Raw genomic sequence first — 20,357 nt, 5'->3', positions numbered from 1 at the left:
AAAAATAGAACTGTTTGGCCATAATGACCATCGTTATGTTTGGAGGAAAAGGGGGAGGCTTGCAAGCCAAAGAACACCATCCCAACCGTGGGGTGGCAGCATCATGTTGTGGGGGTGCTTTGCTGCAGGAGGGACTGGTGCTCTTCACAAAATAGATGGCTGCATGAGGAAGGGAAATTATGTGGATATATTGAAGCAACATCTCAAGACATCAGTCAGGAAGTTAAAGCTTGGTTGCAAATGGGTCTTCCAAATGGACAATGACCCCAAGCATACTTCCAAAGTTGTGGCAAAATGGCTTTTAAGGACAACAAAGTCAAGGTATTTGAGTGGCAATCACAAAGCCCTGACCTCAATCCTATAGAAAATGTGTGGACAGAACTGAAAAAGCGTGTGCGAGCAAGGAGGCCTACAAACCCGACTCAGTTACACCAGCTCTGTCAGGAGGAATGGACCAAAATTCACCCAATTTATTGTGGGAAGATTGTGGAAGGTTACCTGACACATTTGACCCAAGTTAAACAATTTAAAGGCATTGCTACCAAATACTAATTGAGTGTATGTAAACTTCTGACCCACTGGGAATGTGATGAAAGAAATAAAAGCTGAAATGAATCATTCTCTCTACTATTAATCTGACATTTCACATTCTTAAAATAAAGTGGTGATCCTAGCTGACCTAAAATGGGGATTTTTTACTTGGATTAAATGTCAGGAATTGTGAAAAACTGAGTTTAAATTTCACGGTAAAGTCTACACTTGTTGTATTCGGCGCATGTGACAAATAAAATTTGATTTGATTACAATCTAAATCTTTTGTTTCCATTCTCTGTGCCAGAGTCAGGTGAAGAGAGCAGTTAAAAGTAATTATCTCTCTAGTCCCACTGAGCCCCAGTTAGACCTATAGTAGTTCTCTCTAGTCCCACTGAGCCCCAGTCAGACCTATAGTAGTTCTCTCTAGTCCCACTGAGCCCCAGTCAGACCTATAGTAGTTCTCTCTACTCCCACTGAGCCCCAGTCAGACCTATAGTAGTTATCTCTAGTCCCACTGAGCCCCAGTCAGACCTATAGTAGTTCTCTCTAGTCCCACTGAGCCCCAGTCAGACATATAGTAGTTCTCTCTAGTCCCACTGAGCCCCAGTCAGACCTATAGGAGTTCTCTCTAGTCCCACTGAGCCCCAGTCAGACCTATAGTAGTTCTCTCTAGTCCCACTGAGCCCCAGTCAGACCTATAGTAGTTCTCTCTAGTCCCACTGAGCCCCAGTCAGACCTATAGTAGTTCTCTCTAGTCCCACTGAGCCCCAGTCAGACCTATAGTAGTTCTCTCTAGTCCCACTGAGCCCCAGTCAGACCTATAGTAGTTCTCTCTAGTCCCACTGAGCCCCAGTCAGACCTATAGTAGTTCTCTCTAGTCCCACTGAGCCTCAGTCAGACCTATAGTAGTTCTCTCTAGTCCCACTGAGCCCCAGTCAGACCTATAGTAGTTATCTCTAGTCCCACTGAGCCCCAGTCAGACCTATAGTAGTTCTCTCTAGTCCCACTGAGCCCCAGTCAGACCTATAGTAGTTCTCTCTAGTCCCACTGAGCCCCAGTCAGACCTATAGTAGTTCTCTCTAGTCCCACTGAGCCTCAGTCAGACCTATAGTAGTTCTCTCTAGTCCCACTGAGCCCCAGTCAGACCTATAGTAGTCCTCTCTAGCCCCACTGAGCCCCAGTCAGACCTATAGTAGTTCTCTCTAGTCCCACTGAGCCCCAGTCAGACCTATAGTAGTTCTCTCTAGCCCCACTGAGCCCCAGTCAGACCTATAGTAGTTATCTTTAGTCCCACTGAGCCCCAGTCAGACCTATAGTAGTTCTCTCTAGTCCCACTGAGCCCCAGTCAGACCTATAGTAGTTCTCTCTAGTCCCACTGAGCCCCAGTCAGACCTATAGTAGTTCTCTCTAGTCCCACTGAGCCCCAGTCAGACCTATAGTAGTCCTCTCTAGCCCCACTGAGCCCCAGTCAGACCTATAGTAGTTCTCTCTAGTCCCACTGAGCCCCAGTCAGACCTATAGTAGTTCTCTCTAGTCCCACTGAGCCCCAGTCAGACCTATAGTAGTTCTCTCTAGTCCCACTGAGCCCCAGTCAGACATATAGTAGTTCTCTCTAGTCCCACTGAGCCCCAGTCAGACCTATAGGAGTTCTCTCTAGTCCCACTGAGCCCCAGTCAGACCTATAGTAGTTCTCTCTAGTCCCACTGAGCCCCAGTCAGACCTATAGTAGTTCTCTCTAGTCCCACTGAGCCCCAGTCAGACATATAGTAGTTCTCTCTAGTCCCACTGAGCCCCAGTCAGACCTATAGGAGTTCTCTCTAGTCCCACTGAGCCCCAGTCAGACCTATAGTAGTTATCTCTAGTCCCACTGAGCCTCAGTCAGACCTATAGTAGTTCTCTCTAGTCCCACTGAGCCCCAGTCAGACCTATAGTAGTTCTCTCTAGTCCCACTGAGCCCCAGTCAGACCTATAGTAGTTCTCTCTAGTCCCACTGAGCCCCAGTCAGACCTATAGTAGTTCTCTCTAGTCCCACTGAGCCCCAGCCAGACCTATAGTAGTCCTCTCTAGCCCCACTGAGCCCCAGTCAGACCTATAGTAGTTCTCTCTAGTCCCACTGAGCCCCAGTCAGACCTATAGTAGTTCTCTCTAGCCCCACTGAGCCCCAGTCAGACCTATAGTAGTTATCTCTAGTCCCACTGAGCCCCAGTCAGACCTATAGTAGTTCTCTCTAGTCCCGCTGAGCCCCAGTCAGACCTATAGTAGTTCTCTCTAGTCCCACTGAGCCCCAGTCAGACCTATAGTAGTTCTCTCTAGTCCCACTGAGCCCCAGTCAGACCTATAGTAGTCCTCTCTAGCCCCACTGAGCCCCAGTCAGACCTATAGTAGTTCTCTCTAGTCCCACTGAGCCCCAGTCAGACCTATAGTAGTTCTCTCTAGTCCCACTGAGCCCCAGTCAGACCTATAGTAGTTCTCTCTAGTCCCACTGAGCCCCAGTCAGACCTATAGTAGTTCTCTCTAGTCCCACTGAGCCCCAGTCAGACCTACACTACAGTGTCTTTAAAAGCAGTAGTTCATCCCTGGGGCAGTAGGCTGGAAGAAGGCTGTAAAGGACTGACTCTTCAGTGAGGGGCTGGAATGGGGCTTAATCTCACAAAGAAATCAATACTCCAGTCTTCACGAAATGAAGTTTTCAATTATGTATGTTAAGACTGGCTTTAGGGCCTGATCTTTTTCTCTGCTTTTCGGACACTGATTATGCATATCCTAAGAGTCTCATTTTGCTTAATTTGAAAGGGAGAAAACAATTTAACCATACCTACGAGATAAACTAAACATTCTTCAATGTTTACTAAGACCTTGGAGACTTACAGTGCCTTCGGAAAGTATTCAGACCCCTAGACTTTTTCCACATTTTGTTACTTTACAGCCTTATTCTAAAATCGATTAAGTAAACAAAACATCTTCCGCTATCTACCCACGCTACCCCATAATGACAAAGCAAAATCCGATTTTTTTATATTTTTGCAATTGTATTAAAAAGAAAAAACAGAAATACCTTATTTACATAAGTATTCAGACCCTTTGCTATGAGACTCGAAATTGAGCTCAGTTGCATCCTGTTTCCATTGATCATCCTTGAGATGTTTCTACAACTTGATTGGAGTCCACCTGTGGTAAATTCAATTGATTGGACATGATTTGGAAAGGCACACACCTGTCTATATAAGGTCCCACAGTTGACAGTGCATGTCAGAGCAAAAACCAAGCCATGAGGTTGAAGGAATTGTCCTTGGAGCTCTGAGACAAGATTGTGTCGAGGCACAGATCTGGGGAAGGGCACCAAAAAATGTCTACAGCATTGAAGGTCCCCAAGAACACAGTGGCCTCCATCATTCTTAAATGGAAGAAGTTTGGAACCACCAAGACTCTTCCTAGAGCTGGCCGCCCGGCACAACGGAGCAATCAGGGAGAAAGGCCTTGGTCAGGGAGGTGACCAAGAACCCGATGGTCACTCTGACAGAGTTCTAGAGTTCCTTTGTGGAGATGGAAGAACCTTCCAGTAGGACAACCATCTCTGCAGCACTCCACCAATCAGGCCTTTATGGTAGAGTGGCTAAGCAGAAGCCACTCCTCAGTAAATGGCACATGACAGCCCGCTTGGAGTTTGCCAAAGGCACCTAAAGACTCTCAGACCATGAGAAACAAGATTCTCTGGCCTGATGAAACCAAGATTGAACTCTTTGGCCTGAATGCCAAGCGTCACGTCTGGAGGAAACCTGGCACCATCCCTATGGAGAAGCATGGTGGTGGCAGTATCATGCTGTGGGGATATTTTTCAGAGCAAAATATGAAGAGATCCTTGATGAAAACCTGTTCCAGAGCGCTCAGGGCCTCAGACTGGGGCGAAGGTTCACCTTCCAACAGGACAACGACCCTAAGCACATAGCCAAGACAACACAGGAGTGGCTTCGGGACAAATCTCTGAATGTCCTTGAGTGGCCTAGCCAGAGCCCGGATGAACCTGATCGAGACCTGAAGAGACCTGAAAATAGACGTGCAGCAACGCTCCCCATCCAACCTGACAGAGCTTGACAGGATCTGCAGAGAAGAATGGGAGAAAGTCCCCAAATACAGGTGTGCTAAGATTGTAGCTTCATATCCAAGAAGACTTGCGGCTGTAATCACTGCCCAAGATGCTTCAACAAAGTACTGAGTAAAGGGTCTGACTATTTATTTAAATGTAATATTTGAGTTTTACATTTTTTATAAATGAGCAAAAATGTCTAAAAACCTTTCTTTGATCTGCCATTATGGGATATTGTGTGTAGATTGATGAATACTTTCCGAAGGCACTAGCCAGAGTGGCCTCTTTCTTAGTTTTCGAACACTTTCTCTTTTTGTATTTTTCAGACTGTATATGGACTGAGATGGACTGATATGATTGTGATATTTTTTAAAGATGTGTACAGGGCACAGAGATGGAAAGCTATTTTCCATCTCTGGAAGGAGGATGGAAAGCTATTTCCTTCAGATTTTCTGTTTCGGGTATTATTTTACTGTTCCAGCTCAGTGTATAGGCTCTCTATAGTAATCTCTCGCCACACTGTTTCCTGCTGTAAACAAATCACTCTCCTTTCCTCTTTCACTCTCATATTCTCTCTCCCTCTGTCTTTCTCTGGTCAGTCTGGCACAAGGTCTTTTAGTCTCATCCCTCACAGGTTACTGTGTCCGCAGGGGTCCTGTCTTTAGCTCTGTCACCGTTTATCACACACACACACACACACACACACACACACACACACACACACACACACACACACACACACACACACACACACACACACACACACACACACACACACACACCAGCAGACCGCTGAATACCCACATAGTTCTTGGATCTCTTTGATGGGATTTGACATCCACCCCCTGCCTCCCTGGCTTCCCCTTTACCTGCCATCTTTCTCTCTCTCTCTCTCTCTCTCTCTCTCTCTCTCTCTCTCTCTCTCTCTTTCTCTCGCTCTCGCTCGCTCTCTCTCGCTCTCACTCCCTAGATCTCTACCTCTCCCTCTCTATCGATCTCCGTCCCTCGGCCAGTGGACACATCACACCATCGCTTTGGTTTCATCATCGTTGTGTTGATTTTAGCCAGAGCATTAGGTGTTTTCACAGATCTAACAGGTATTGAGTCAGCCTGTGTTTTGATAGCTAATTGGATCCATGTTATAGTCTGTCTGCCTCAAGGTTGACACAAAACCCGGCCGTGCTCAGGCCCTTGTTGAGGGTTATGTCTCATAACACAGCTACACAGCCCAATTTCCTGGAACTACACACTCCATTACAGATGCAATTTTTCTCTGTCTACCCTCTCTCAGCTGAAAAGAGCTCTGAGCAGTCCACTCCCAAACACAGCTCCCTGGCCTGACAAAATCAAGTTTTATCACCCAGAAACAAGGAAATAAACGTAGCTTGTTTGAAGTTTCAAGTGAACATTCCCCCCCTGACTGGGTCCAGTCACAGTGTTGAGATACTGAACTGAGTCTCTGAGGTGTCAGGGTTGAGTGTGGAGGGCCACATAGGACCTCTTAGAGCAAAGCTCTATGTGTGGAAGGGCTCTGCTATGAGAGACAGGGGCCCCATAGAGGGCTGTGCAGGGGCCACTGGGACCTGATGCTTCCTTCATCTCAGCTTTGGGGTGACTGAGAGATGGCAGGGGTACCACCCAGAGGACAGACAGGATGAAGCACACACACACTCACGTACACCACCACCACAGGCCTCAGCATCATTCGGTCCCTGTCACACTATCCCCCATCAATGTGTAACCAGTCACACACACACACACACACACACACACACACAGACACACACACACACACACACACACACACACACACACACACACACACACACACACACACACACTGGTGTCTCTGTAGAGAGCCCTATTCTAAGACCACCCCAGGGTGTCTATCTCTGGCCTTACAGAGACTAACTCTCTCAAGCTCCTTTAGTTTCTCTAAGCTGGAGAGAGGGAGTTTATGTAAGTCTTTAAAGAGATACCTTTGTGGGATGAGGAGGCCTTATGAAGTAGGCTGCTGATACAGGTCTCTACTGATAAGGTTACACCTACATTTACAGTACCTTCACAAAGTATTCAGACCCCTTGACTTTTTACCACATTTTGTTGTGTTACAGCTTGAATTTAAAATGGATTAAATTCAGATTTTAGACATTTTGTTATAAAAAATCAAACGCTGAAATATCTTGAGTCAGTAAGTATTCAAACCCTTTGTTATGACAAGCCTAAATATGTTCAGGAGTAAAAATGTGCTTAACAAGCCACATAATAAGTTGCATGGACTCCCTCTTTGTGCAATAACAATGTTTAACATGATTTGTGAATGACTACCTCATCTCTGTACCCCACACATACAATTATCTATAAGTTCCTACAGTCGAGCAGTGAATGTTAAACACATATTCAACCACAAAGACCAGAGAGTTTTTGCCTCGCAAAGAAGGGAACCTATTGGTACAGTAGATGGGTAAAAATTAAAAAGTAGACATTGAATATTCCTTTGAGCATGATGAAGTTATTAATTACACTTTGGATGGTATATCAATACACCCAGTCAAATCAAATCAAGTGTTATTGGTCACATACACGTGTTTAACAGATGTTATTGGTCACATACACGTGTTTAACAGATGTTATTGGTCACATACACGTGTTTAGCAGATGTTATTGGTCACATACACATGGTTAGCAGATGTTATTGGTCACATACACGTGTTTAACAGATGTTATTGGTCATATACACGTGTTTAGCAGATGTTATTGGTCACATACACGTGTTTAACAGATGTTATTGGTGACATACACGTGTTTAGCAGATGTTATTGGTCACATACACTTGTTTAGCAGATGTTATTGGTCACATACACGTGTTTAGCAGATGTTATTGGTCACATACACGTGTTTAGCAGATGTTATTGCGGGTGTAGAGAAATGCTTCGCTACACCCACAAATCTAAAATTTGGACTCATCATACCAAAGGACAGATTTCCACTAGTCTAATGTCCATTGCTCGTTGGCCCAATCAAGTCTCTTCTTCTTATTGGTGTCCTTTAGTAGTGGTTTCTTTGCAGCAATCGACCATGAAGGCCTGATTCACGCCGTGTCCTCTGAACAGTTTATGTTGAGATGTGTCTGTTACTTGAACTCTGTAAAGCATTTATTTGGGCTGCAATTTCTGAGGCTGGTAACTCTAATGAACTTATCCTCTGCAGCAGAGGTAACTCTGGATCTTCCTTTCCTGTGGCGGTCCTCATGAGATTCAGTTTCATCATAGCGTTTGATCGTTTTTACGACTGCACTTGAAGGAACTTTCAAAGTTCTTGAAATATTCCATATTGACTGACCTTCATGTCTTAAAGTAATGATGGAATGTTGTTTCTCTTTGCTTATTTGAGCTGTTCTTGCCATAATATGGACTTGTTTTTTTTACCAAATAGGGCTATCTTCTGTATACCACCCCTACCTTGTCACAACACAACTGAAGCAAAGAAATTCCACTAATTAACTTTTAACAAGGCACACCTGATAATTGAAATGCATTCCAGGTGACTACCTCATGAAGCTGGTTGAGAGAATGCCAAGAGTGTGCAAAGCTGTCATCAAGGAAAAGGGTGGCTACTTTGAAAAATATATATTTGTTTAACACTTTTTGAGTTACTACATTATTCCATACAGTATGTGTTATTTCATAGTTTTGATGCCTTCACTATTATTCTACAATGTAGAAAATAATACAAATAAAGAAAAACCCTGGAATGAGTAGGTGTGTCCAAACTTTTGACTGGTACTGTATGTAAATTAGATATTTCTGTTTTAGATTTTCAATAAATGTGAAAAAAGTCTAAAAACATGTTTTCACTTTCTCATTGTGAGGAAAACATGTATTGAATCCCTTTCGAATTCAGGCTGTAACACAACAAATTGTGGAATAAGTCAAGGGGTATGAATACTTTCTGAAGGCACTGTAGCTACTGTACCTGTTCGGGTGTTGTAATGATCACCCACTGTACAACTGGCCAGGATATAAAGCATTTTCATACCTGACTGTGGCAGTGTAGGAACAGTCCAATGCATGATCAAGAAGTGTGTCACAGCTTTTATGCTTACTGACTATCTCTTTATTTGATTTAGCACATTTAGATGGGTTAAGTGCGAAGACATGTCAGTCCATTTGTATCACTGGTGTAATTCTAGTTGTGAAATAATATTTGATATTTTGACACCTGTATGTACAATCTGGCTGACACAAACCGAGAGAGTTGTGTTGGGATCCTTTCAGAATTCACTGCAAAACAATACCACATGAACAATATTAGGCAATATAATACTTAATCAAAATCAATTTGTTTTAATTACATTATTATTACTGTGAAGCCTTGAGGGAGAAATAGATTAAAATGTGTTGTCTTTTAGATTGAATTAAAACATGTCGTTAAAAGGATAATGAGTCTGTATAACTAAACATTAGGACGTGATTACGGTTCTCCTGTTCGTAGGTAGTGTTTAGATAAGTACAAAACTACTTATTATCACTGAAATAATTCTCTCAAATTAGCATCTTCTTTCCCCAACTTTCCATAGTCTGTTTGCTAATAAAGAGCTTCTGTTCTTCCCACTTATTAATTAGACTGGTAGAAACATCAGAGGAGGGGAGGGAGGAAAGATGTGGAGAGTTGGAAAGGAAAGGGAGAAGAGAGGTGGGGTGACAGAGTGAGTGAGTTGGGGAGAGAAGGAGGGGGGTTCTTCTATACTTGGTACTGTTGTGTTTTTAATTTATTAGACATTAGACACTTTTGTGGATTTTGTTGGTTGAGGAGACAGGGCTGGGAGTGACAATATACTATCTTTTCCTTGCAAATACTACTTATTTTAATGCAACACTTTTGAGTAAGATGAACTGCCCAAGGACAAAGGGTATGTGGAGGTCAAAGTACATTCAGAGGTCAGAGTCATATTGTTGATTGATGTGTCTTGACTGGATGGCAGCTATTGTGTTGTTGTTGAGCTGATTTAAAACCATTTTCCTCAGCAGGTAATTTGATTCTGGGAGCTTGGTGTTAGATGGTCCATGGTCACTCTACAGCTGTCACACACACACAACCTCTCTGTGTGTGCGTGTCAGTGTAATAGAGGGTAGAGCCAGAGGTCGGGCCTAAACACCTCCAATAGACTTCTATTCCAACAACACAGAGGCAGGTGACCTGCTGACCTCATGAAGCACTTACAGGGCTGTCACCCTTGTCACTTGACCTGGGAGTCACAGAGGTGGGGTACAGGTGGTTAGTGATGGGTTCAAGTGAGGTTTGAACTGTTTAGTAACGGTCCTGTTCCTCTCTCTTTTATTTTGTAATGTTGGACTGCTTTTAGCGATATACACTAGATGACAACAGTGTGTGGACATCTTCTCGTCAAAAATCTCATTCCAAAATCATGAGCATTAATATGGAGTTGGTCCCCCCTTTGATGCTATAACAGCCTCCACTCTTCTGGGAAGGCTTTCCACTAGATGTTGGAACATTGCTGCGGGGACTTGCTTCCATTCAGCCACAAGAGAATTAGTGAGGTCGGGCATTGATGTTGGGCGATTTGGCCTGGCTCGCTGTCAGCGTTCCGAATTCATCCCAAAGGTGTTCCATTGGGTTGAGGTTAGGGCTTTGTGCAGGCCAATCAAGTTCTTTCACACCGATGTTGACAAACCATTTCTGTATGGTCCTCGCTTTGTGCACAGGGGCATTGTTATTTTGAAACAGGATAGGGCCTTCCCCCCCAGAATCATCTAGAATGGCATTGTATGCTGTAGCGTTAAGGTTTCCTTTCACTGGAACTAAGGGGCCTAGCCCAAACCATGAAAAACAGCCCGAGACCATTATGTTCTGTGAGCTTGTGGGGCCTACCACTTCACGACTGTGTAGTAACAGCACTTACAGTTGACAGGGGCAGCTCTAGCAGGGCAGAAATTTGACGAACTGACTTGTTGTAAAGGTGGCATCCTATGACGGTGCCACGTTGAAAGTCACTGTGCTCTTCAATGAGGCCATTCTACTGCCAATGTTTGTCTATATATATTGTATAGCTTGGTGCTCGATTTTATACACCTGTCAGCAAAGGGTTTGGCTGAAATAGCCAAATCCACTGATTTGAAGGGGTCTCCACATGCTTTTGTATATAGTGTATAGTGTATCTATAGCTTTGAGTACTTTAGCAGCTCACTAACAGTCCTTTTTTGTTTTCTTCCTCCTCTCCTCTCTCCTCCTCCCCTCCTCCTCTCCTCTCCAGTGGGATGCTATAACAGAGATGGATGAACACAACCGTCCCATCCATACCTTCCAGGTGTGTCACGTGATGGAACCCAACCAGAACAACTGGCTACGCTCCAATTGGATCTTCCGCCAAGCCGCACAGAAGGTGTGTAGTGGTTCTGAGAATGGGTTGGAACATGGTGCTGGTAACACCTGGGTTGCAGGTTCAATTCCCACATGGGCCACATATTAACCAACTGCATTTCCTGTAAGTTGCTTTGAATAAAACATTAGCTACTTTACTTTGTTTATTATTTTTGCAAGGTGTACGTGGAGCTGCGGTTCACTCTGAGAGACTGTAACTCCATCCCCTGGGTATCTGGGACCTGCAAGGAGACCTTCAACCTCTTCTACTATGAGACAGACGAGTCCCACGGGGTCAAGTTCAAACCCACCCAGTACACCAAGATTGACACCATCGCAGCCGACGAGAGCTTCACCCAGATGGACCTGGGAGACCGCATCCTCAAGCTCAACACTGAGGTCCATCACCTCAATTAACTCAATTCAATAATATTTGACTTATTGCCTGGGTGCCAGTCTGTTTCTGCCCTCTTGCCGACTCCTATTTTTTGGCATGGTAATTCCATAAGGAGTTGGCAAGAGAGCAGAAACCGAATGCTGCCCATGTTCTTTGATTTATCCCACAAGGGGCAATTGTTTAGGCACTGCATACTAGGGACATGTTGTTGCAAAATACATGTGAACATCCATTTAATAAAGTTCAATTCAATTAACTTTATTGATCCACAATGTTTTCTATAGGTACGGGAAGTGGGTCCTATCTCCAGGAAGGGTTTCTACCTGGCGTTCCAGGACATTGGGGCGTGCATCGCCCTGGTCTCAGTCAGGGTGTACTATAAGAAGTGTCCCTTCACCCTGAGGAACCTGGCCTCCTTCCCTGACACCGTGCCCCGGGTCGATTCCTCCTCCCTGGTGGAGGTCAGGGGGGCGTGTGTGGAGCATGCCGAGGAGAGGGACACTCCCAAACTGTACTGCGGCGCCGACGGTGACTGGCTGGTGCCTTTGGGGAAGTGTGTCTGTAGCCTGGGCTATGAAGAGATGGACGGGGCATGTCTTGGTGAGTCACATGACTTCTGTTCTGACTGGATCTGTCCACCTTTCTCTCTCTACTCACTCTCTCGCTCTCTCTCTCTTCCTCTCCGTCTTTGTCTTTCCCTCCCTTTCATTCTCTCTCTCCATTTCAGTAGTCACTCACCCTCTCTCTTTCAAACCCTCTCTTTACATTTACTTACGGTATATCTTTGTATTAATCTGAATCATCTCCTGAACCTGTATGATATGAATACAGCCTAGCAGTAAACATGAGGTTTGATAGAGAATCAGTATTTGGGTCGTTCCGTGAAATTAGTCCCTTTTGCGTCCCTTTGATATTTTTTGAAGTATTAATTGTGCACCAATATGGAATTTTTTAAAAGCCTGTTATATTCAATGAAGTGCCCTTTAATGTAGGAATTCAATAAATCATATTTTTAATATGAATAAATTATTTTAATCTACTTAACCCCCAAATTTCATTGTAAAGCCCTAGTTATTTTTTTACTTTGACAAAGTTATTTCTGAGTATTATTTTTTATTTCATGTGATTAGGGATTCATTTAATAGTCTGATTAGTCTGTCCCTCATTTTAAGTTCAACCCTGTTACGTGAACTGAACTCTCGTTTGAATAAGGTGAAACTATTCCTTTTTAAATATTCTTTTCAAAAGCAACACTGAATAGTCTAATCATAGTGTAAAAGCAGGTGAGCTGGTTCTACTCTTGCTGTCCATTTGCTGGTGTTTACTGTTGGAATACTGAGTGGGTCAAGCGGAACATATCAACCCTGTTACCCATAGATAGACAGGCCAAAATAGTTTGAACTATTTACCTATTTCTATCATTTTTTTTATTCTAATGCTCATCCCTATTGCACACAACAAGCTTCTATTCCCCCGGCACAGGGGGATGTATGGCTGAGTTAAGATGAAATCTGTTACGGTCAACCCTGGCACTTAATATAGTCATTTTTTTATTTAACCTCTTGAGATGGAAAACATGTTTTTTTTATTAAGTTTAACACATGCTTTTTATGACAGAATGTTAAAATTAGGTGAAATCAAACTTTTTTTGGACCAAGTTACACTTGTCAAAAGGCACCGAATTGGTGGAATGACCCATCTGTAGGCTACATATCACCAGTCCTGGCCTGCAGGGGGGATTATTTATGGATTATGTATGGGCCAAGGTGTCTGACTACACAATGAAGAGTGTCAGGTGTTTCAAACACAGCTGCTTTATTCACTGACCTGGATCCAGATAGGTCTCTTTCTCCCTCATCTTTTATCCCTCTCTCCCATCCCGTTTCTCTCTCTAAATCTCACCTCCCTCACTCCCTCGTCCCCCCTCTATCTCCTTCCCTCACCCCTCCTTCCTTCCCTTCCTCACCCCCTCTCCATCCCTCTCTTTTATTTGTCATTCTGCAGTATAGGTGCAGTGCAGATAGGCAGAGCTCCATGCATCTTCACAAAGCCAGATGTCATCCCCTATCCTTCATTATCTACCTCCTGTCATCCCTCCTTCATCCCTTCTTCTCTCCTGTCTCCTCTCCTCCTCCTCTCCTCCTTTGTAGCAGCCCTCCCACTCTGCCATTCAGATGAGATGTAATGTGAGGGGCTCTGGCTGTGTGGTGCTGATTGTTAACTGAAGCTGCAGCTGGATCTGTGGACCAGTAGGGGAGAGAGGATGTGTGTGTGATATGAGAGAGGCTGTGTTTGTATGTGTGATAGGGGATATGATGTATTTGTGGTAGGGCAGAGGCTGGGAAATATAACAACACAGATAAAGAGTGTTTGTGATATGCGCACCACTGGTGCTGGGCCCCAAATATGATATGCTGCTCCTGTGGTTTTCTTTCTTTACACATAAGAGCATTAGTGTATTATACAAACACTATGTTTGGGAATTTGTGGATCGAGAGTGAGGGGTGCTCTCCTCGAGACAGCTCTACCTCCAGCTGTCACCAGTGTTAGGAATCTGTCTGTAGTCTCAGCCTGCTGTCTGTGGTCATGCTGCTGTCTGTGGTCATGCTGCTGTCAGTGGTCATGCTGCTGTCAGTGGTCATGCTGCTGTCTGTCAGTGCTGCTGTCTGTGGTCATGCTGCTGTCAGTGGTCATGCTGCTGTCAGTGGTCATGCTGCTGTCTGTGGCCATGCTGCTGTCTGTCAGTGATCATGCTGCTGTCTGTGGTCATGCTGCTGTCTGTAGTTATGCTGCTGTTAGTGGCCATGCTGCTATCTGTGGTCATGCTGTCTGTCTGTGGCCATGCTGCTGTCTGTCTGTGGTCATGCTGCTGTCTGTCATTGGTCATGTTGCTGTCTGTCATTGGTCATGCTGCTGTCTGTGGTTATGGTGCTGTTAGTGGCCATGCTGCTATCTGTGGTCATGCTGTCTGTCTGTGGCCATGCTGCTGTCTGTCTGTGGTCATGCTGCTGTCTGTCATTGGTCATGCTGCTGTCTGTCATTGGTCATGTTGCTGTCTGTCATTGGCCATGTTGCTGTCTGTCATTGGTCATGCTGCTGTCTGTGGTTATGGTGCTGTCTGTGGTTATGCTGCTGTCTGTGGTCTGTGGTCTAGCTGCTGTCTGTCAGTGGTCATGCTGCTGTCAGTGGTCATGATGCTGTCTGTCAGTGCTGCTGTCTGTGGTCATGCTGCTGTCTGTGGTCATGCTGCTGTCAGTGGTCATGCTGCTGTCAGTGGTCATGCTGCTGACTGTGGTCATGCTGCTGTCAGTGCTGCTGTCAGTGTTCAAGCTGCTGTCTGTCAGTGATCATGCTGCTGTCTGTGGTCATGCTGCTGTCAGTGGTCATGCTGCTGTCAGTGGTCATGCTGCTGTCTGTGGTCATGGTGCTGACTGTGGTTATGCTGCTGTCAGTGCTGCTGTCAGTGTTCAAGCTGCTGTCTGTGGTCATGCTGCTGTCTGTGGTCATGCTGCTGTCTGTCAGTGCTGCTGTCTGTGGCCATGCTGCTGTTCATGGTTATGCTGCTGTCTGTCAGTGATCATGCTGCTGTCTGTGGTCATGCTGCTGTCTGTGTCATGCTGCTCGCTGTGGTTATGCTGCTGTCAGTGGCCATGCTGCTGTCTGTGGTTATGCTGCTGTCAGTGGCCATGCTGCTGTCTGTGGTTATGCTGCTGTCTGTCAGTGCTGCTGTCTGTGGTCATGCTGCTGTCTGTGGTCATGCTGCTGTCAGTGGTCATGCTGCTGTCAGTGGTCATGCTGCTGACTGTGGTCATGCTGCTGTCAGTGCTGCTGTCAGTGTTCAAGCTGCTGTCTGTCAGTGATCATGCTGCTGTCTGTGGTCATGCTGCTGTCAGTGGTCATGCTGCTGTCAGTGGTCATGCTGCTGTCTGTGGTCATGGTGCTGACTGTGGTTATGCTGCTGTCAGTGCTGCTGTCAGTGTTCAAGCTGCTGTCTGTGGTCATGCTGCTGTCTGTGGTCATGCTGCTGTCTGTCAGTGCTGCTGTCTGTGGCCATGCTGCTGTTCATGGTTATGCTGCTGTCTGTCAGTGATCATGCTGCTGTCTGTGGTCATGCTGCTGTCTGTGTCATGCTGCTCGCTGTGGTTATGCTGCTGTCAGTGGCCATGCTGCTGTCTGTGGTTATGCTGCTGTCAGTGGCCATGCTGCTGTCTGTGGTTATGCTGCTGTCTGTCAGTGCTGCTGTCAGTGGTCATGTTGCTGTCTGTGGTCATGCTGCTGTCAGTGGTCATGCTGCTGTCTGTGGTCATGCTGCTGTCAGTGGTCATGCTGCTGTCTGTGGTCATGCTGCTGTCTGTCAGTGCTGCTGTCAGTGGTCTGTGGTCATGTTGCTGTCAGTGGTCATGTTGCTGTCTGTGGTCATGCTGCTGTCAGTGGTCATGCTGCTGACAGTGGTTATGCTGCTGTCAGTGGTCATCCTGCTGTCAGTGGTTATGCTGCTGTCAGTGGTCATGCTGATGTCAGTGGTTATGCTGCTGTCAGTGGCCATGCTGCTGTCTGTCAGTGCTGTCTGTCAGTGTTCATACTGCTGTCTGTCAGTGCTGTTATCTGTGGCCATGCTGCTGTCTGTGGTCATGCTGCTGTTTGTGGTCATGCTGCTGTCAGTGGTCATGCCGCTGTCTGTGGTTATGTTGCTGTCTGTCAGTGCTGCTGTCTGTGGCCATGCTGCTGTCTGTCAGTGCTGTTATCTGTGGCCATGCTGCTGTCAGTGTTATGCTGCTGTCAGTGGTCATGCTGCTGTCAGTGTTATGCTGCTGTCAGTGGTCATGCTGCTGTCAGTGTTATGCTGCTGTCAGTGGTCATGCTGCTGTCAGTGTTCATGCTGCTGTCAGTGGTCATGCTGCTGTCTGTGGTCATGCTGCTGTCTGTCAGTGCTGCTGTCTGTGGCCATGCTGCTGTTCATGGTTATGCTGCTGTCTGTCAGTGATCATGCTGCTGTCTGTGGTCATGCTGCTGTCTGTGTCATGCTGCTCGCTGTGGTTATGCTGCTGTCAGTGGCCATGCTGCTGTCTGTGGTTATGCTGCTGTCAGTGGCCATGCTGCTGTCTGTGGTTATGCTGCTGTCTGTCAGTGCTGCTGTCAGTGGTCATGTTGCTGTCTGTGGTCATGGTGCTGACTGTGGTTATGCTGCTGTCAGTGCTGCTGTCAGTGTTCAAGCTGCTGTCTGTGGTCATGCTGCTGTCTGTGGTCATGCTGCTGTCTGTCAGTGCTGCTGTCTGTGGCCATGCTGCTGTTCATGGTTATGCTGCTGTCTGTCAGTGATCATGCTGCTGTCTGTGGTCATGCTGCTGTCTGTGTCATGCTGCTCGCTGTGGTTATGCTGCTGTCAGTGGCCATGCTGCTGTCTGTGGTTATGCTGCTGTCAGTGGCCATGCTGCTGTCTGTGGTTATGCTGCTGTCTGTCAGTGCTGCTGTCAGTGGTCATGTTGCTGTCTGTGGTCATGCTGCTGTCAGTGGTCATGCTGCTGTCTGTGGTCATGCTGCTGTCAGTGGTCATGCTGCTGTCTGTGGTCATGCTGCTGTCTGTCAGTGCTGCTGTCAGTGGTCTGTGGTCATGTTGCTGTCAGTGGTCATGTTGCTGTCTGTGGTCATGCTGCTGTCAGTGGTCATGCTGCTGACAGTGGTTATGCTGCTGTCAGTGGTCATCCTGCTGTCAGTGGTTATGCTGCTGTCAGTGGTCATGCTGATGTCAGTGGTTATGCTGCTGTCAGTGGCCATGCTGCTGTCTGTCAGTGCTGTCTGTCAGTGTTCATACTGCTGTCTGTCAGTGCTGTTATCTGTGGCCATGCTGCTGTCTGTGGTCATGCTGCTGTTTGTGGTCATGCTGCTGTCAGTGGTCATGCCGCTGTCTGTGGTTATGTTGCTGTCTGTCAGTGCTGCTGTCTGTGGCCATGCTGCTGTCTGTCAGTGCTGTTATCTGTGGCCATGCTGCTGTCAGTGTTATGCTGCTGTCAGTGGTCATGCTGCTGTCAGTGTTATGCTGCTGTCAGTGGTCATGCTGCTGTCAGTGTTCATGCTGCTGTCAGTGTTCATGCTGCTGTCAGTGTTCATGCTGCTGTCTATGGTCATGCTGCTGTCAGTGTTCATGCTGCTGTCAGTGTTCATGCTGCTGTCAGTGTTCATGCTGCTGTCTGTGGTCATGCTGCTGTCTGTGGTCATGCTGCTGTCAGTGTTTATGCTGCTGTCAGTGTTCATGCTGCTGTCAGTGTTCATGCTGCTGTCAGTGTTCATGCTGCTGTCAGTGGTCATGCTGTTGTCTGTGGTCATGCTGCTGTCTGTCAGTGCTGCTTTCAGTGGTCATGTTGCTGTCTGTGCTGCTGTCTGTCAGTTCTGTTGTCTGTGGTCATGCTGCTGTCACTGGGGAGGTAGACCCATATGTCTGTCTGTCTTCTGAAGCTGCTTTAACATTTTACTGTAGTGGGCCAAATCAGGGTCACACAGAGTGATTCTTGGTAGTCTTAAACAAATCTACTTTGAAACAAAAGTCTACACCTCACGCACATGGTTATGGGCTTCAAAAAAAGAAGACACCTGTACTGAAATGTATTACATTTTGAGTTTGCATCCCAATATTACACTTTACATACATCACAGAAGACTGAATATAACAAAACTGTTTGACGTACAAACGCTGGATTTACATTGGAATTCTTTGTTAATAATACAACTATGGAAAATATCAATAATATTCCACCCATGTGGCCAAAGAGGGTGCTGTTGGTCATTGACTGCAGGAAAGGGCTACAGGACAAGTTTTATTTTTTTAAACCAGATCTCTATTTTTGATGTAAAGTGCATTCGGAAAGTATTCAGACCCCTTTACTTTTTCCACATTTTGTTACATTACAGCCTTATTCTAAAATTGATCAAATACAAATGTTTTCTCATCAATCTACACAAAATACTCCATAATGACAAAGTGAAACCGTTTTTTATACATTTTTGCAAATGTATCAAAAATATATAAAAAAATACCTTATTTACATAAGTATACAGACCCTTTGTTATGAGACTCGAAATTGAGCTCAAGTGCATCCTGTTTCCATTGATCATCCTTGAGATGTTTCTACAACTTGATTGGAGTCCACCTGTGGTAAATTCAATTGATTGGACATGATTTGGAAAGGTCCCACAGTTGACAGTGCATGTCAGAGCAAAAACTAAGCCATGAGGTTGAAGGAATTGTCCGTAGAGCTCCGAGACAGGATTGGGTCGAGGCACAAATCTGGGGAAGGGTACCAAAAACATTCTGCAGCATTGAAGGTCCCCAAGAACACAGTGGCCTTCATCATTCTTATATGGAAGACATTTGGAACCACCAGGACTTTTCCTAGAGCTGGCCACCTGGCCAAACTGAGCAATCAGGGGAGAAGGGCCTTTGTCAGGGAGGTGACCAAGAACCCGATGGTAAATCTGACAGAGCTCTATAGTTCCTCTGTGGAGATGTACATTTTTACATTTTAGTCATTTAGCAGACGCTCTTATCCAGAGCGACTTATCCAGAGCGACTAGTGAATGCATACATTTCATACAATTTCATACATTTTTTTGTACTGGCCCCCCGTGGAAATCGAACCCACAACCCTGGCATTGCACACACCATGCTGGCGTTGCAAACACCATGCTCTACCAACTGAGCCACAGGGAAGGCCATGTGGCTGGGAGATGGGAGAACCTTCCAGAAGGACAAGCATCTCTGCAGCACTCCACCAATCAGGCCTTTATGGTAGAGTGGCCAGACGGAAGCCAATCCTCAGTAAAAGGCACATGACAGCCTGCTTGGAGTTTGCCAAAACTGGTCTGGTGAAACCAAGATTGAACTCCTTGGCCTCAATGCCAAACGTCATGTCTGGAGGATACCTGAGAGAATGCCAAGAGTGTGCAAAGCTGTCATCAAGGCAAAGACTGGCTACTTTCAAGAATCTCAAATATAAAATATATTGTGATTTGATTTGAGATTCTTCAAAGTAGCCACCCTTTGCCTTGATGACAGCTTTGTACACGCTTGTCATTCTCTCAACCAGCTTCATGAGGTAGTCACCTGGAATGCATTTCAAGTAACAAGGTGTGCCTTGTTAAAAGTTACATTTATAAACTTTCCTTCTTAATGCGTTTGAGACAATTAGTTATGTTGTGACAAGGTAGGGGTGATATACAGAAGATAGCCCTATTTGGTAAAAGCCCAAGTTCATATTATGGCAACAACAGCTCAAATAAGCAAAGAGAAACGACAGTCCATCATTACTTTAAGACATGAAAGACAGTCAATCCGAAAAATGTCAAGAACTTTGAAAGTTTCTTCAAGTGCAGTCACAAAAACCATCAAGTGCTATGATGAAACTGTCTCTCAAGAAGACCGCCACAGGAAAGAAGACCCAGAGTTACCTCTGCTGCAGAGGATAAGTTCATTAGAGTTAACAGCCTCAGAAATTGCAACCCAAATAAATGCTTCAGAGTTCACGTAACAGACACATCTCAACATCAACTGTTCAGAGGAGACTGCGTGAATCAGGCCTTCATGGTCGATTGCTGCAAAGAAACCACTGCTAAAGGACACCAATAAGAAGAAGAGACTTGCTTGGGCCAAAGAAACATGAGCAATGGACATTAAACTGGTGGAAATCTGGTGGAAATCTTTTCTTCCAACCGCCGTGTTTTTGTGAGACGCAGAGTAGGTGAACGGATGATCTCCGCATATGTAGTTCCCAACGTGAAGCATGGAGGAGGTGTGATGGTGTGGGGGTGCTTTTCTGGTGACACTGTCAGTGATTTATTTAGAATTCAAGGCACACTTAACCAGCATGGCTACCACAACATTCTGCAGCGATACGCCATCCCATCTGTTTTGCGCTTAGTGGGACTATCATTTATTTTTCAACAGGACAATGACCCAAACACACCTCC

The 20,357-nt window shown here is 45.6% G+C and overlaps 1 protein-coding gene across 3 annotated transcripts in view; it reads left to right on the top strand.

Annotated features, from left to right (window-relative positions):
* Positions 1 to 20,357, top strand: part of LOC115161067 (ephrin type-A receptor 6-like) — a 162,075-nt gene that overhangs the window by 80,905 nt on the left and 60,813 nt on the right. For all 3 annotated transcript variants that reach the window (XM_029711779.1, XM_029711780.1, XM_029711781.1), the window contains exons 3-5: positions 10,893 to 11,021; positions 11,180 to 11,398; positions 11,681 to 11,996. In XM_029711779.1, the coding sequence (XP_029567639.1) occupies positions 10,893 to 11,021; positions 11,180 to 11,398; positions 11,681 to 11,996 (664 nt within the window). The remainder of the gene's footprint in view (positions 1 to 10,892; positions 11,022 to 11,179; positions 11,399 to 11,680; positions 11,997 to 20,357) is intronic.

This window comes from Salmo trutta, chromosome 24, assembly GCF_901001165.1.
Source record: "Salmo trutta chromosome 24, fSalTru1.1, whole genome shotgun sequence".
Taxonomy (NCBI): Eukaryota; Metazoa; Chordata; class Actinopteri; order Salmoniformes; family Salmonidae; genus Salmo; species Salmo trutta.
The sequence above is the reverse complement of the archived record's forward strand: the minus strand, read 5'-3'. Positions and strand labels throughout refer to the sequence as shown.